Here is a 19445-nt window from a genome sequence, read left to right as displayed (position 1 = left end):
GAGCTGATCCTCTACGGCCAAGCTCTTAATTCGAAAATCTATTGTCAACTATTCAATCGCATGATGGTAGCAATCGGACACACATATCGATAGTAGCTGGCCAGAAACTCCGTGGGTTGGGAGGTTCTATACATCCAACTATAGTCCGGATCTGGCATTGTTATTACTACTTACTCCTATCTATGGTAAATGAATTCGCTGGTGAAACATTATTCTGTATAGAAGCTTGTGAAAACCGGCTGCCCGTGTTTTTTCCCAAAGGGGCGATGTTGGCATTATGAAATTAACTCGAGAATGTCAACAAATCCGTCATAATTTCAAATTTTCTAATTCGGGAAAAACGTGTTTAAATTATGCATGTATTCCTCACTTTTTAACTGGGCAAAAAATAGTAAGATTTTTTAAATTTAAATTTTGTCCGGAAACCCATTCGACGAAATATTTTTTTTAGGTTGCTATGGCTGTCATATCGAAATAATCATTAGTATTTCGTATACGCTTGTCTTTCTGAAGTACATAAAGTGCACTCGGCGATTTTTACGACGAGTGAAATTATTCAATAAAGTTCCATTAAATTTAGTTTGCAGAATCAAATTTTTGTTGCCGGAACATTCATGTTAGAAAAGGAATTTGAATAACGTTGCAAAGGTTGGGCTGTAGCCCAAAAAATCACGACAAAGCAGGTTAAAAATTAAGGTTATGATGACCGTTTTCATCGATTATCAATATGTAGTGCACACCGAATTTCTTCCGAACAGCCAAACTGTCAACAACCTATCTGAGGGTTATACAAGGTGTGTTCCAAAGTAAACAGGACTTGATAAAAACAGAACAAATGGTTTTTTCGGCATAATCAATTTATATTATTCAAAATAGTCTCCTTCTGCTTTAATACAGGTTTTTGCACGGTCCAAAAGCATGTCGCACGAGTGTTTTAGCTCGTTGGTCGGTATGGCCGCCAGTATGCCGGTGCAAACTTTTCGAATGGTCTCTACGTCTGCATAACGCTTTCCTTTCATTGGCAAATGCATTTTTCCGAAAAGGAAGAAGTCGCATGGTGCCATATCAGGTGAATACGGGGAGTGGTTAATGGTTAAAATGTGATTTTTGGTCAAATAATCGTCCTTCGAATGTTGGATTCTGAGCAATTTTTGGTCGTCAGTCAATTTGTGCGGAACAAACCGTGCACACATCTTTCGTAAGCCCAAATGTTCGGGCAAAATGCGATAAATCGATGTTACTTTGGAACGCACCTTGAATGTCATTTGAACGAAGCTATTCGTAAAAAGAAGTCGGAAATTCGCATACTGCATTGATTCTTTGTGAGTTTTTGAAAGCTGTGAAGGCTTGAAATTGACTTTAACAACTATTTCGCCTATTGGAAAATCGTTGGTATAGGCGTATAGGGGTCAAGGGTGTTTACTTTGAGGGGCACGACATAGATTTTGAAGAATCAATTAAGAATTATAAAATTATGAACAAAGTCTTACTATTTTTTGCTCATAGTAGTATATTCCTCACTGTGAAACCTTTACGAAACAATATAAAGCTTAATTCCATACAAAGCTTCATTCCTGCATAATTAACTCAAAACTCACATTTCTCGAGTTATGACGGTCTTGCAGTAAGCAAACGATATTATCACCACCGATGCTTTACATTTAATAATGTTGTCTAGGACAACGCTTGTCAACAACATGCCAAGCACCCGCACTATAATTAAATCATATTAATGGAAATTGCGCATAATTAATTAATCAAGCATTTTAATTAATAACTAACAACAACAAAATATCGTTTAATCTTTCAGTACGCACCAGCAATCCATATTTCTTATGCTCCAAGCTGCCACCACACTGGCGTGCCAACAAAACGCTGCCCAACTCCTTCAAAGTGGTAGCACTCGTGGAGGTCGGCGACGGCACGACGGTGACGATACGGGCCGGCAACGATGAGAACTGCAGTGCGGAGCTGAAGAACTGCCAGGCGACGATGAAGGAGCATGTGGCCAAGTTTAATGATCTGCGCTTTGTGGGACGCAGCGGCCGAGGTGAGTGATTGACAGCCAATAAAGAATGAATATACATATTTAAAAGAATAAGATTGAAAAAAAAAACATAAAACAAAAAAGTTGTGAAAATCAGAAGCAGCGGCAGGAGCAACTTCAGCAGTCAATAATGAGCCACTGTGGCAGCGTTTAACTTCCGTCAAAGCGTTTTCGGCTTTGTGGGCGCACAAGTGTTTACAGCAACTTTAGCTCGGCTTCTCTCACATGCAAGAACGCATTTGGCGTCACCTTAAGTGAGACAAATAAATAGCCACGAATGAAACGAATGCTAACTGAACGAACGGGCGTGCACCGGGAAGCGCTTGCTGATATTACATATGTACATATATGTATGTCCAAACGTTGAGCTGCACAAACTCAATGAGGTTCACTCACAGAAGTCGTCACATTATGTCGATACGCCCCAGGGGGTCAGGCACTTATTGAACACATTATATATATTTATATATATGTAGGTTCCCCACTAGCGCTGCTCCTTGCAAGCCTGTTAGTCCCGCTCGCAACCCTTATAAATATTTCCAATTTCGTTTCGTTCAAATTGCATGCGAGCGTCGAGGTGTAATTCTGCAGCAGCGCAGGAGAGCGTGTCGCAGTCCAAAAACTGCAACAACTGTCATCTTCCATCCATCACGTGTCCATGCGTTTAGCTGCAACCAGTCATTCACGCAGTCAGCCTATGACATCATGTTGCCGCACTTGGCGTTCGTGCGATCGTTCGGGCTGTGCACCGTCGTTCTGCATACAGAAATTGCTGAATAGCTGTACATTTTGCAACTTCTGACACGCAACACAAATTTTTGCCATCAATAATCGATTTTAAAGTGTGCACGTTGGCATTGTTGTTGCGCTGCGATTGCAACATGTCATCTTCATTCCATTCAACGGCTGTGCCAGCGAGCCGGTAGCATGTTGCAAATGCTGCAAGTGCATGCCGGGTGAGTGCTGCATCGCGATCGCTCGCTAATTCTCGGCCGAAACCGGCAATTAATGCACTAGAAAATTCACGCAACGGCCAGAAGGCATGCGCAACAGCTGGCCGAAAGTGTTGTTGTTAGTGGTGCTAATTAGGCGGAGGACTATGAAAGCTGACTGCATTTTTTGAAATACTTCTCAAGGAGGAAACTAATATTTAAAACAAATTTCTATTTGCAAATTCGATTAAACCCTCATATCGAAAATGGGCGGAGAATCTCTTTCACTGAACTCTTTTAGAGGCGTATTTATTTTGTGCAAACCGTATACTTAAATTTTCTGTGCATGAATGACTTCAAAATTGCATTTTAATAACTTAATTTAACTCGCAACAGACTTTATATTTTATGTAAATGAGCATGGTCATCTGATCAAAATTGACCCGGACTGACAAACAACTACATTTTCACGTATTTGAAAAGAAATCTTTATTCTCGCCTTTGAAATAGGCTTTTGAGTCGGTAAAAGTATGACAACAATTACTCAGATTTTCCGCACACTTGTTACGAGTATTAGCCTTAGCTGTGACGACTTTCAGTGCCTTCAGCGAATTTTTGGTTTTTTCGGCGCATTTTTGGAGCGCTATTCGCTAGATTGTTGAACAGTTGCGATGCCATCGTCATATACTCATATCTGGTCAGCTATAATATTGCTTTTGACGAATGTAGAATCCTCAGCTACGCTTTCAAGCTTCTTTTTTGCGACCTTTACTCGACCTCGTTTTTGCAAACACAAGGATTTTCATGCTGTGTAATGCTGTTTCGTCGATTCGTCGATATACACTATTTAAGAAAGCATTCGCTTAAATGTGGAAACCACTAAAACACTAGTGAGCGATTTTTCGCAAATCTTTCATATTGCAATGTCATCTCTAAAAATGTGGGTTCAACTGTTCAAAATACTTCGAGTTAAGTGCGTCTACTTGTTTCTTCCAACGTTAATTAATATTACTACAAAAGGTATATAAATGGTCCACCAACAAGAACGTTATGATGGTAAAGTGAAATAAAACACCAAAATTTAGTCAAAATGGGTACTGTAATGGGCCTTATTTCAGAATACCGTTTTTTGCGCGAAGAACTCTATTAGTAGCCACCTGAAAATGTGAATTTGCGTAATAATCTTAGATAATTTCAAAGCGAAAGGTGACATGATGAGCTCATTGAATATACTGACAAAATTTTGACACAAATTTTTAAACAAACATGGCCGCCACGAGCTGTCAAAAATCACGTCATTCCTATTGAAAGACGCTGTTGTTTAATTTACTTGTCGTTGAGCGTTAAACCACAGTTCTCATAACTTAAAATGATTCTTTTTCGTGAAGAAGACCATAAGTGTTTTACAACCTTATTATCATGCCCTCACAACTCATTATTGTGAGTTTTTTGAATTTTGTGAGGTTTACCTTGAGCTGGCGTAAATTCAGAAGTTCAATTGCTCCCAATTTCCTTATAATTCTGTAATGTCTGACAGCAAACCTCACAAATTTTTCCTCACAAATCACTTATGAAGTTTTCTCAGCATAGGGCTGTTAGACTCTATATTTAAATTTTTGATTGATCTTAAGCTGCACTCATACTTCTCAACTTCTTACCAGATCCATGCTTTTTGATAGATTTTTCTCACAGATACCATAGCTTATCAGCAAAACTAGAAGTTCGCTTACAATTAGCCTTCACAATTTAAACTCCTACTTGCTGACAGCCCTTCCTTATTTCATATAGAAAAGAACTTAAGCGGTTACATGGGTTTCCTCGGGTAAAAAATAGCACTTTTTCAAACATTTTTTCTCATATAAAAAATGAAATATTTTATTCGAATTTTTTATTGTTACAAACATACACTATTAACAAAGAAATTCTGAAAAAAATCTTGTTTTAGTTAAAATCTTAACTTAGAACTTGGACGAAAGAAAACACTGAAACTTGCATTTTTGGCAGACATTTTTACGAAAAAATTAAAAATTCAGTGAAAAATTCGCGACATTTTTTTTCTAGCAGTGGTAATCGAAAAAGAGTATCCTTTCTCCAAGTCTTTAATAACTGTATATCAAAGAACTGTGTAAAATTTCATGAAGATCGGTTGAGTAGTTCTCGAGAAATCTCGCCAACCGATTTCAAAAACACAATTTCGAGAAAAACGCCTTTAAAGACGGCGCACTTAGTCTAGCTAGCCTCAAGCGCACAAGTTCTCAAGGCTGTATCTCCGAAATTATGATTCGTATCAACTTGAAAATTTAGGACAATATTCTAGAGGTGTTGTAGAATTTAATAAGATAATGAAAAATAATCGATTTTTGAAACCCGTAAACCCATGTAACCCCCTAAATAGGTTATAGATACAGTGCACGATGCAGGAAATTCTTAATTAATTAATTCCTTTCTGTAAAGAATTGGTAAAAAGTTATAATTACCCACTTTAGCCTATAAGAATGGTTCCAACCGATATATCCGTTCCGTTAAGTAAAAAATTTATCCATAAAAAAATGGGAGTAAGAAAAATAATAGGAAAAGAAACCTTACTTTTTTTTTAAATTGTAATATGTATATATATACATATATACACCCTTAAACATATGTACATATATAGTACCTACATAAGTATGTATACGCTTCGTTTTATGAGCACAACTAACCTAAACGAAATAAAAAAATTTGAAATTCTAGAACGATTTTTTTTTTTTGCAATTCGAACTTTGAGAGCTTAAGAGATTCCTTGAAAGTACAAACTTCGTTGACTTAAAAATTTCCTCTGCTGTATGTACATATGTACGTACTTTTTATGACCTTGTGGCAGTTGAGAGCATGCCGCTTTTTAACTACATGGTGTCAAGAGCCTTAGCACAGTTTTTAAGAATTCCTTTAGTGTTAAACATTTTATTTTGTCAAATTTTGAATTTTGGGAATTGTGTTATTTGTGGTTAGCGGCTTAACATTTCTTGGATTGAGATAACGAATAGAAACGCTCGAAAGTACTGAAAGTATGTACATATGTACATATATATATATGTTTAGTACGATAACAATCCATAAAAAATGGATAAAAAAATGGGGTAGTTTACTTAATCACATCGATAATGAAATGAAAACATCATAATTCACTTGAATTTAAAAAAAAAATTAAAACTAAAATTGTATTGTTGTGATTGGCATAACTAAAAATTTCAGTATATAAGAGCCAAATGTTAATTTGTACAACAAAATACAGTTAAATACATATATACATATGTATATATGCAAAGTTCAAAATTAAAAAATATTTACACTGAAATTTACTGATTTGAAACTTTTTTTTTACTGATTTCTAATAAAAAAAACTTATTTAAAATAAATTTTAATTTTTTTTTAATTGTTATTTTTTTTAGTTTATTTAAATCTTTTTCGAAAAATTTGGCTTGAAAGAATGAATTTAATAATACGAAAAATATTATTAGGTATATGCATATGTACATAAGTAAAAGTACTACTATCTGGCATTGAATTAATTTATAATTGAAGCATTTAAGAGCCACGTCGAGTGTGAGAGCCAAAAAAATATACAGCTTTTTTTAAAGAAATTTTTTTAAATATTTTTAAAGTTATACGGAATCTCCAACGGCACTAAAAAGGGCCGTCCTCTAGTACAGTGGTTCCGGACTTCTACGTGAAATCTAAAAAACAATTCACTGCTAGAAGATCTTGTCTGTACTTGTACTCGAAGTATATAAGGAGTTTACATACGAAAGAATATGGACAAGCACCATTGGAACCGGAAAGAATATGGATTTCTAGTCATCTTCATTACGAACCAGAGGAAGTACATCTATACAAACAGAAATGGACTGCATACAACAGTATATTAAAATGTTGACATCTCTTTTTCTATCCGTGTACCCAACTCAGCCAGCATCTCCCAAGTGAAAGTGCTAGGTATAGATAAGTAGTGATGAAACGGCATAGCAAGATTATAAGGTCCTATGATTACATCAGCGCCGAAGACTCTTATCTACATACCTACCTTAATGTGTCGAAAAAATAAAAATTTACAAAATGGTGGCGTTTAAACAAAATCTAAATTTTTATCGTTTTTAAGCTTGTCAAATTACGATTTTTCATCGGATTAAGAAGCTGGTAGCTATTGTATGGAGAACTATGTATGTAAAGGGTGATTCATTTCGATTACTTTTTAAAAAGAAAAAACACAGAAACTTCAAATCTAATGATACTGTTTATTATCATTCGAAAGATCATTCATTGGCATTTTTTTTAAGTTTATCACTTGTTGGCCGCAGCTCCCTCTCAGATGTTGCAACCGTTGAGTCCAATTTTCGATGACTCGTTCGAGCATTTCGATAGGTAATTAGCGATTGACACGCGTGATGTTTTGCTTTAAGGCCTGAATCGAAGCGAGATTGTCCGCATAGACTTTAAACTTTACATATTCCCACAGGAAAAAGTCTAACGGTGTGATATTACACGACCTTGGTGGCCAATCGATCTGCACAAAACGTAAAATTATTTGCTTACCGAAGTGTTCTCTCCATACATCCAATGATAGATGCGATGTATGGGAAGTGTCGCCGTCTTGTTGAAACTAAATGTCGCCGAGTTCACGAGCTTCAATTTCAGGCATCAAATACTTGTAGTCTGTTATCATGGCACGATAATGCTCGCCATTGACGATTAGGTTTTCACCGGCATCATTTTTAAAGAAATATGGACCGATGGTTCCACAAACCGTTGTATTTTCTGGATGAAATGGCAAATCTTGAATCTCTTCAGATTGCTCTTCGTTCCAAATGCGAAAATTTTCCTTGTTTACATACCCATTGAGTCAGAAATGGGTCTCAGCGCTGAAAAAAAATTTGGCTCGAAAATGTCGGATCTTCTTGGAACTTTTGAAGAGCCAGGCGTGTCTAATCGTCAAATATTGTTTCCATAACTCCATTTTTAATTTCAGACTTCACGCCTTTGTACCTTTTGTACTATTTACACAAGTGTAGTCAAGTAAATACTTAACTACATTTGTTTGGTAAATACACTCGACAGTTGACGCTGAAAAGAGCAGCAAAGCAATTGCCGCATATACATATACATACTTACTATTATATATACATACGTACACACATACAAATGTAACTACGCAGTAAGCAAAGCAATCTTATTGCTGTCTGTTGGTGACTATTTAAATGTCGGTTGTGACGGTCGCCGCTGCCTTTGATTGGGCTGACATTTAATCATGCGCGACAGCGAAAACAATAATTACGAGCATAATAATGGCGCTGCAAGGACTGTGAGCGACTAAATAAGATTTTTTAATTTACTCCAATTTTTTTTTTTTGTACGAACTACCAGTGCTGGGGGAAAGTGTGTGAATGCGCGCAACAAATTACCATTTTGTCATTGGTCACTTGTTACAGAATCCGCCGCTGGTCAGCTGGTGTTTCTGACAGCCGCTTGAGCACCAGCACAAGTCACATCAAATGTCATTTTGTTTACTGCGAGAAATTTAGCGTTTAAACTGCAATGAAAAAAGCTTATTCAAAACCACCACTAACGATGCCAATCTGAATACTCAGCTGGGTAATTTATAGGGTTTGTAATAATATTGTCTGAAAGGTAGGCGTCGAAAGCAAAGGGTTACAGTTTCGAAGTCCTGACGATTAGAAAATAATAAAAGAAAAAATGTTAACTTCGCCTGCATCAAACCTATAATACCCTGCGCAGGTGCATTTTTATAGCGTCAAAGGGTATTAACAGTAATTTATCTCAATTTTAATCGGTTTTGTTTTTCATAGAAGAACCTGATTCCGATCGTACAGCCTGTATGACAGCTAACGGGCTTTTCAAGAAGAGCGCTACAAAAGTTTTTTTAAATGAAACAAAAACGGTGTAGGATATCAATGAAATTCTTTATTCCTGTGAAAGAATATTCGATGCCACTATGTATGGAACTCGATTTCTTTTGCATGGTCACCATGGGCAAGTTGCAGAATTCCAATTTTCGACGGTTTTCAAGCATAAATTGGCCGACCTATACTGCTGCAATATCACGCTCGATATTCGTACGAAGTTCATCAGTTGTCGCTGGCTTGTTGGCATAGACCATAGACTTAACGTAGTCCCAAAGGAGATAGTCTAACGGCGTCAAATCGCACGGCCATGGCGACCAATTGACAGACCATTTCGTGAGATAACACGTTCACCAAACTTAGTTTTCAATAAATCGATTCGCTAAGTCGCTTGTGGCGCCATCCTGTTGGAACCACATATTGTCCAAGTCCATATGATTCAATTCGGGTCAAAAATATTCGGTTATCATTGAGCGGTAGCGCCCCATTCACAGTAACGTGTCGGTCTTGATCATCACGGAAAAAGTAGGGCCCAATGATGCCTCCGGCCCATAAACCGAATCAAGCCGTAATTTTTTCGGAATGCAATGGTAACTCGTGGAGTACGTGGGGATTGCTGCCTGACCAATAACGCATATTTTGCTTTTTAATCGCCATTTAGCCAGAAATGAGCCTCATCGCTGAAGATGATTTTTCTATGAAAATCCGTATCATTTTTAAGTTGTTGCTCAGCTCAGCTGGGATGTAGCGCTCTTAAAGTTGAGGCCATCGACTCCGAATTTTGGTAGTAAATTTTAATAATTTCGACTTTCCATGATGAAATGGCATACCTTACTGAAGAGAAATGTCAAAAGACCGGAAAAAAATATGGCGTCGTTTGCTGTCACTATCGGTCTACATTTGTAGCGTCCTTATTGAAAAACCCGTTATAAACTTGGAATTAACACTTTTCATTGAGAAGTTTTAATTTCTAATTTTCAAATTGAATCAAAAAATTGTTTTTAATTTTTTAATGCGGTTTTTAGTATTCGAAATTTTAAAATTATTTTAAGTCGAGATTTGCGGGTTTATGAAAAAAAATATTTTAATTTTTGTATAAGTTCAATAGCAGTTTTAAAACATTATTTGCACCGCTGGTTCTGATTTTGCTCATTTGATGTCACTAAACTTTTTTCAATGACAATTTTATTAAGTAAAACAATTTTCGAATCTCTGCAGTAAATTTCACAGCCATTTTGTAAAGAAACAAGAAAAAACGTTAACTTCGGTTGCACCTAAGTTTAATACCCTTCACAGGTGCATTTCTCTTAGTAACTATGTGTTCAGTTTGTATGGAAGCTATGTACATATATGCTTAGTAATTCGTTCTGAACAATTTTTTATATTGTTACCTTAAGCAGTAATCCATGCCAAATTTCGTGAAGATACCATTGTGAAATGTGAAAGTTTTCCATACAAGAACTTGGTTCCGATCGGTTTGTATAGCAGCTATGTATATTAGAGTGATTCAAAAAAATTATTTTTTTTTCGTTTTGTATTTGGAAAAATATGTTCCTAGACAAACTTAAGAAAGCCTCTCTAAAAACCTTATTCATAATGTTTTTTTCATTGAGTTATAAAACTCATAAGAAATAAAAAATTTTCCCAAAAATAATCATACTTCAACCGTTGATATCTTTCAAACGGTTTGGTTTACGAAAAAATCGTGGAGACCTTTTTTGTAGAGCATTCAATTTCCTACAAAATCTAAGGAACAATATATTTTTTTAAGTAGTTGGAAGCGAGATATAAATTTTTCTATCTGATAATAAGAAAATATAGAAAACTGTATGTAGGAGGACCTTCCCGTTACAATTAAAAACTCATGTTTGGAGAGGCTTTCTTAGAGGTGTCTAGGAGCCTCTTTTTCCGAGTACCAAACTAAAAAAAAAAATTGTTTTTTTTTTGAATCACTCTAAGCTACATATGTACATATATGCTATAGTAATCCGATCTGAGCAATTTCTTCTGATATTACATTATTTCTATAAACAATAACTCATACCAAATTTCGTGAAGATACCACGTCAAATGTGGAAGTTTCCCATGCAAGCATTTGATTCTGATTATTAGTTTGTATGGCAGCTATATGTTATAGTTAACCGATCTGAACAATTTCTTCGGAGATTACATTGTTGTCTTAGAAAATAATCTATACCAAATTTCGTGAAGATACATTGTGAAATGTGAAAGTTTTCCATACAAGAACTTGATTCCGATCGTTCAGTTTGTAGGGCAGCTATATGTTATAGTGATCCGATATCGGCAGTTCCGACAAATGAGCAGCTTCTTGAAGAGCAAATGACGTTTACAAAATTTCAAAACGATAACTTAAAAACTGAGGGACTAGTTCGTATATATACGGACAGACGGACGGACAGACGGACAGACAGACAGACAGACATGGCTAAATCGACTCAGCTCAACATACTGATCATTTATATATATACTTTATAGGGTCCCCATCGCTTTCTTCTGGGTGTTACAAACTTCGTGACAAACTTAATATACCCTGTTCAGGGTATAAATATGTTTTGCTTTCGCAATTTGTTTGCAAATCTCAATCCTGTTGCTGATAAAATCTCATTTTGTCAAATATTTGACTAATATGCTCAAAGTCCTCATTAGCGGCTGCATACTTTCACCAACTCGTCACCAAGCAAAGCAGCGAGTTAACATATGTATGTATGTACATTGTACACCCGCTCTAGTACATACAATACAAATATATTTATATGTATGGCAGTAGCTGTGTGAATGAGTTTTTGAGCGATGCTTCAAATACCGAAAACTTAACAAGATTAATGAATTCAATTTGTTTGCACACAACGCAGTTTGACTTGTGTAGAGAATGCAGAAACTCTCTTTTCACGCAGAAGAAAGCTAAGTTGCGGTGAGTGTGCGTATCATTGTCTTTTCACGAAGAGTTATGTTGGTTTTGTTCTTGTTTTTTGATAGCCGGTACTTACACATATAATGAGCGCTTGAGAGCCTGCTGACACGCGTCATCAATAAGCGGCTTTGAGCTGCGACAACTAAATAAAACCCAAAAGGCAAACACCCCACCAAAAAGCCAAAACTGAAGAGCGATAATCAACCTTGCCCTATGACATGAAACAATATGTGCAACAACAACAAGGTAAAGTGGTGCCAACGCACTGATTTATCTGCTGAACTGATTTTCAACTCCACTTTTGATGGACATACGAGTATACTATACTTATGTTTATATGTAGTTAAACACATACTTACATACATATGATCTATATAAATGCTTCACCCCTTTTGTTTTATTTTCTGCTCGCACGCTCCTTTGTTATTCGGCTCTGAGAGCGCTGAATTGCTTCACTGATCCAATGTACCATTGCTGATGGTTGGTGGCGTCGGCGCTGAATGACTAATTTAGATTATTAACTTTCTGGAGTGATTTTTTGTTGTCTCTATTCCAAAGTCTTCGTAAGCATTGATCTTCGCTTTTGTTCTGCTTTGCTTTTTTTTTGTTTTGATGAATATCGCAAGCAAATAGCTATCAGACACACGCAATTTGGAGAATATACATATATTTGGAGAGTATATGTATATGCGATCTATATATGCACATATTTATGTACATATGTAAGTTTGTACGTTCATCATAATATTATTTTCATTGTTAGGACAATGCCACGATTTTTCAAAATAATTCTTTTCGCTTTTCCACAATTTTTCTCAAATTCGGGACATTGTTTCATCGCTTCGCTTGCCTCCATGCGCCTACTACATCTTGTATTATTATACCTGTGTCTGCATGTAGTCTTGTATGTAATATACATACTTACATAAGTATGTCTGTATGTAGTGAGCTTGATTTATTTACCTATAATTTTTATTAATTGCACTTTCAAACGCGATTCGGCGTTATTTGCTTTACAACTTCATCGATTGACTTTGTTTTTTCACCGCCTCGTCCACACACACGCTTTCAAATGTTACCGTTTATAGCTTCGAAAATCTTTGGTCTATTAGCATGGACCCGTGCCAGTTGCAAATGTGCGTGGTTAATAACTTTATTGTACTCGTTAAGAAGCTTCGTTGTTTCGCTGGTAATTTGGCTTGCTTCGTGCAATTAGTTGCTTTGCTCTCTGCCTTTGATCTGATTGAAGCCCTTTTTCTGCTTTTATTCTCTCGCTTGTGTATTAATAGCGGGAGTTTTAATTTGAAAACGCCTCCAAATTGTAAAATATTTTTATTAGAAACTTTTCTGTTGTAATCACCTAGTTATTTAGACTGTTTGTCTTCTTGTAGACATTAATCATTGATTATGTGTAATTATTTGAAAACTTTAATTTATCTCGTTTTTTAACAGAGCTGAAACGTGAAGAAATTTTATTAAGATTGACTTAACTACTGGTTTTGTGTAGTTTTGAAAATATTTTCAGAGAAAGAAAAATCAATTGATTTTTTTCTTTCATCAATCAATATCTGTTCTGTCGCCTTCAAAGTAATCCCCGCCATATGTAATATACTAATGCCAACGATTTTTCCAGTCCTCGAGACACTCTTCATAAGCAGCTTATGGGAGAGCTTTCAGCTCCTTCAGCGATTTAGTTTTATCTATTCGATCGACTAAAAAGGGGTTCGACGAAGCGGCAATTTCAGTTTGCGGAACAAGAAAAAATCACACGGAGCCAAATCGGGTGAATGCAGTGGTTGATCGATGGTATTCAATGCGTTTTTGGCTTTAAATTCGCTCTCACTCATGGCTCGATGCGATGGTACATTATCATCGTGTAAAATCCTTGAATTATTCTTCCAGAATTCCGGCCGATTTCGACAGATGTTCACACGCAAACGTCTCAATATGGCCAACTAGAACTCCTTATTGATAGTCTCTCCCCCGGAACAATTTCATTATGCACCAAACCACGAATATTGGAAAAAAACATGAGCTTCACCTCGATTTTTGAGGGGCTTTGGCGTCGTTTTTTTTGGTCTTGACTCGTTTTTTTCCCTCCAATCCGATGATTGTTGACTTGTTGCATATTAAATACATAAATCCATGTCTCATCGGCAGTTATAATGCTCTCCATGAATTTGAATCGGAGTACTTACGGTACTCTTTTTGAAAAAAAATCAGCTTTATCGGGACGAATGAACAAGAACGCTTTTCATACCCAAAATATCCACCAAAATCATTCGAACGGACTCGCGATAGAGGTCTCTTGGCTCTCTTGCCTTCTGTCTAATGTCGATTTTCAAGCAAAAATTGCAAAATAACAAAAAATCGTATGTATATGTCGAGAGAATAATGTTTTTATGTTTTTATGATTGTAAAATGTACATATTTCAAATAAATTTAAAATAAGATCATTAAAATGAGAAGCACTAAATTCAATATTGCCACTGTAATCTGGCCAAGTTGTATTTGAAGCCGAAAAAAGTTGGAATTTTTGGAAATACCATCTCACCCTTGTTGGTTTTCCATCCAATCGGATCGTCAGCCATTTATTTCAAACTGAAAATAAAATTGAATTCAAAGTTCGTAAAAATTTGTGTTTAAAATTTATTCAAGAATGTTCTAAAACAATAAAATGCATTATTATCACCGTTAACACGTACATTTGAGACCTTTTAACACTTTTGAAAGTGAACCTTGCCACTGACGCTTGTTGACCCAGTAACGTTGAACTTTGTATGCACAATTTTCTCACCCATAATTCATCATTTTCCCATTTAGTTGCTGTCAAAAACATTGGCAATCACGCTAAAGAGTCCTTAAAATCATTTCACACCCGCGGCGGGCTTCTTTTCGGCAATTAAATGCTCCACTTTGCCGCTTCAAGCAGTGCCGCCAGCTGTTATGGCGCGTGTAATGATCACTTTAAATTAATTTACCCATCACAGAAGTGCGAGGCGGGGCGGGACGGCGCGCAATTCCTTCAGGATGTTGGTGCTGCTCAACAAAGGCACCGACTGCCGATTGGCGGTCGTCAAAGCCAGTAGAATCGCCATGTACTCGTGTATGCGGCAGCCAGTTGTAGCCTTCTGCAGTCTTAACACCGCCGCTCAGCTGCTAAATCCATTTGCATGTCACACGATTGACATATTGCCACATTGTCGAAGATTTACGTTCGCACTTTGCTTTTGGAGCGCGGCAGCGTCGGGTATTTTAACATTGTATGCTGTTGTTGTTGTTTTGCTTCCAAGCCACTTTAAGCCACTTTAATTGAATAAGCCTAAACTTTATTTCGACACTAATTTATATATGTTTGTTGTTTTTGTTTTTGTATATTTTCAGGCAAAAGCTTTACGCTTACCATCACCGTACATACGAGTCCAATACAGGTGGCCACCTATGCCAAAGCTATTAAAGTCACCGTTGATGGTCCGCGTGAACCGCGCTCCAAGACAAGTAAGTTCGATGTTGCTGGCCGTGGCGGGCGTTTGGTGGCGAGTAGAAAGGCACAAATGACACGTAGATATTCTTCTTTCTCTATCACTACTGCTACTACTACTACTACCACTACCAAAACTACTACTACTACTACTACACATAGTTCCAAAAACGCTTTAAACAAGTTGCAAGTACTGGACTCACAATCATCGGCCGTAAAATACCCACGAACAACCGCAACGCCCGAGCAGAGTGATTGTGATGATCCCTTAATGAATAATGGTGAGAGTTTCATCAGATCAACAACAATCCATCCATATCAAATCAGCTCAGATCGGACAAGTTAAAACACTCATTGAGGGTATAATAAAAGTTTAGGAGAAGCATTTAAGAAGTCAATACAAAGAACGGTTCGAGTGTGTGACTAAAAGCATACCAGTTTTGGGTTTAACTTCTAGGAATGTTAAGAAAAACTGCGCATACATATCAATTTCATAGAAGCAAGTTCGCATACATATATAGACGAATTGCCCAACTGTTCAGAGGAGCGTTAAACGTTCAGTTCTTTTAAACTCGAACTCGCTGAGCATCAGTTTCCAAAAATTAATTTCTTATTCCTAACCTCTATATTGAGGTTGAAGACTTATCCTACAGACACTCAATTCATTTTTCCAAATTATAAGACAGCTTTATTGGAAAGGGAGATTATCGATAGATGTAATCAGCCATTGAAGGCAAATATAGAAGGCCTATTGGAAGCATAGGTTATTGTTCCAATTATATGTATCCAATTGGCCGAATAGAAGCGGCTTAGCTGTCAATCCTAGTATAACAGAAATGATTTTATTTATTATGAGGTATAAGATCTCAAACGTGCCTCCCCTCTTTCAGGGGTTCACGTCTTCAATCTGTTGATATAGTGAAATATCTAGGGCTTATCCTTGATAGAAAGCTTTCATGGAGGCCAAATTTTGAAAAGAGAGTTAGGAAAGCAACCATTGCCTTACATTGAACTAGAAGAGCTATAGGTAAAAGGTCCCCACAAAGGAGGGTTTTTAGTTCTATGAAAGCGTAGTCCATGGTGTATTCGTCTACTGGAGAGCGTTCGGAAAAGATACACTTGCTAAAAAGCTTGAGCGTCTTCAAAGAGCGGCTATCTCCGCACTACGGACTACACAACAGGAGCACTTATGTATTCGCCATTTTTAATATTTCACCCGTGGACATTGCCCGCAGGTGTATGGTTGCTAAGTGTTCTTTGAGGCTTAGGGAAGGACACGCCGAAATTTTCTCCTCCTTCAACTGCATCCCTGAAAACTTGGATCACTGCGTCACAAAGGCGAATTTTTCTCTGCTCACATAACGACCAAGGATATATGGATGAGGAGAAATATGTGTAGAAGGGGCGTAGTGAGCTCACAGTTGAGTAGTCGCTAGAAGAGAATGTTCGAGGGGGATTGTTTTGTAAGGAGCTCTTCGTCAATCTTAGCTTAAGTCTACTAAGCCACTGTAGTGTTTTTCAGACAGAAGTGACTGCTGTTAAGGTGGCGGTAGACGTTCTGCTAGGAAGTGTAGCTTCTTTCAGTGAGGTGAGAATTCACTTCGCTCAAAGGTAGTCAAATAGTGTCTATTCTCACTAGAAATAGAGTCAAGCTACTTCGTCATCACACTCTTTTGAGCGCTTGGTCACAGGGTATATGCTGGCAACTGCAAAGCCGATGAGCTAGGCATAGGGGACTTGCTCTGCTTACATCGGAATGTGACCGAGTTGGAACTCCATTGACGTCTTGGGTTCTATTACCGACCTAATGAACCTCGTGTGCGCTTAGGAGGCGCCTGTCAAAGACCAGCTCCCGTGCGACTATAAAATCCTTTTTGGCCTAGAGTAGAACGCGGAAGATGTACTGAACTACTTTTATTATTTCGTTTTGCCGCAATCGTAGGAGTTCTTACTGGACACTGTCTAATAGACATTCAAGCGGTAAAGTTAAAAATCTTATTGGACGCTAGTAGTCAAAGTTACCTTCGGAAGACCAGAAGAGATAGGCCATTTCAACAAATTTGTGATAGACTCAAGGTGCTTTTCCGATTTTTAAGGGTCTTATTATCCATCCTAGATCATTCCTAGGTAACACAACGGACCGGCGTTCAAAGCAGTTCAAGTAAAAATCTTGTAAGGATCGACCTCTTAAGCTAACCTAACCTAAAGTATTCCATAGTCTTTTTACGCACCTCAGTACAGAGTCCGTTGTGATTTACGTTAGTACCTGCCTGCGAATGCCTAACCTCACGAATCTTTCTATTTTTAGAAGCACGTAGATCAATACAATGCGTTGATCAGCGCCACAAAGCAAAAATGCATTCAGCACTCATACCTTGGAGAACCAAAGTATGAATGCATTCTGCACTTATACCTTGGTTCCAATTGGTTCGGGTACGAGGCCGACCTAAAACCTCTGCCTATTTTGGATCCGGCACCCGGCCGCAGTGCGACTCACCCCTGCCACTCATCCATATTTAAGGCACATATTGATATCCTCTTATGACTTATACGTATATTTATACACAAAGTCATTATAAAAAAAATACACGAAACCTTCACAATTCGCAAAGGACACAAATATCAAAAGGAAAAAGTGTGCGGCAAAAGCCACAAAAAATCTCACTTTTTGCCACTTGAGCGCATCAAGTCACGTACATATATTTACGGTAAACAATTATTATCTACTCAAGGAACAACGTCGTTGCGTATCCAGCTGAGTCCAGGCGCTGGCACCTTATTATTGATTGTTTGGAAAACATTTGGCATGCCAGCCATGTGGTCACACAAACTGTTTTTTCTTTGCACCTACAAATTGCCCACACGCACACACATACACACACACACTAATGCACACACACACTCTGGCACTTGGAGAAAATGGTAATGCAGGAAAAGTAAAAATGCGGAAAACCGCATAAAACAAGGGCATAATTAGCATTTACGCAAGCAGGAATTACAAAGCAACAACAACAACAACAAAGTCGGAAAAAACTTACCCAACAAAGGATCGTTTTCGCTTTGCCATTTTCAATGCAATTTCCATGCACACTTTTTATAATCCCTTAAATGAGCTATGAATATAAGTGCATAAACAGCTATTACATTGTATTATGTACGTATGTATGTGTGTATGTGTGCAGTAGTGACGTATATGTCAAAATATTTCAATATTAGATCGGTTAAATGAAGGGGCTTAAGGCGCACGCACACACAGCATGACCATATGCATGATTTTTATCAAATTTTCAAGCATAAAAGTATATAAGGCATGCAATCTATATACCAAATACATACTATATATACTCACACATACATATATTGTCGATATATATACATATGTATAGGTATAAGCGGCGTCGTTTACTAACCCTTGCTTAACTAAAGACTACTAAACACTAATATATATATTTCAAGTAACGGATATGCACCGAAGTATATAGTACATACATACTCATACATATACATATACATATGTATGCAAAAACTATATATTATATACAAAATGTATAAATGCACCTGTGGAAATATGAGCGTTTCACGGCGTTATGTTGGGTCAGTGTGTCAGCAAAAAAAATTTCACTTTAGACTTTGGCATTCTTTGCAGAAATCGAAGAGCAGCCAACAGAAGTGAAGTTTTTCTTAAACAGCAAAGCAAAAAAAGTAAATAATAAAACTTGCGGTTTTGCACTGAATTCATTTTTTATTGTTCGGCGTTTAAATTAAGTTCTGCTCGAAAGTGTTTGTGTAATTTAGTAGAGCATTTGTAAGTCTTCACTGACTATGTACATACATACATATGTATGTACTCTCGTTGCTCGTTTTTGGCTATCGTGTTTTTAAATGCGCCATTTTATCGTTTCTTATTGGTGTGATTACCTTGAAAGTATGTTAATTGCCCTATTGTGTTTATTATTCATATAGGTTACAAGTTGCTATTGTTGTAGTAGAGTATAACAGTGTAATATTTTATTGTAATTAGTAGGATAACGTAGGGTGAACGATTTAAGGGGTCCCGGTGGTCTAGAACCCTCAAATTAAGGGTGTTTTCTGGATTTTTTTTAAGGTTTAAAAAAGAGCAATCAATTTAAAATTTTTACAGTTTACTTATACATTTATG

At 37.0% G+C, this 19445-nt stretch overlaps 1 protein-coding gene across 2 annotated transcripts in view; it reads left to right on the top strand.

Annotated features, from left to right (window-relative positions):
* Positions 1–19445, top strand: part of LOC126758538 (protein lozenge) — a 47180-nt gene that overhangs the window by 10132 nt on the left and 17603 nt on the right. The window contains exons 3-4 of one of the 2 annotated variants that reach the window (XM_050472852.1): positions 1811–2050; positions 15190–15303. In XM_050472852.1, the coding sequence (XP_050328809.1) occupies positions 1811–2050; positions 15190–15303 (354 nt within the window). Of the gene's footprint in view, positions 1–1810; positions 2051–15189; positions 15568–19445 lie in introns of both variants that reach the window. The other variant, XM_050472851.1, reaches the window with a different exon arrangement.

This window comes from Bactrocera neohumeralis, chromosome 5, assembly GCF_024586455.1.
Source record: "Bactrocera neohumeralis isolate Rockhampton chromosome 5, APGP_CSIRO_Bneo_wtdbg2-racon-allhic-juicebox.fasta_v2, whole genome shotgun sequence".
In the NCBI taxonomy this organism is placed as follows: Eukaryota; Metazoa; Arthropoda; class Insecta; order Diptera; family Tephritidae; genus Bactrocera; species Bactrocera neohumeralis.
Note: the sequence above shows the minus strand (reverse complement) of the source record. Positions and strands in the feature narration are given on the sequence as shown.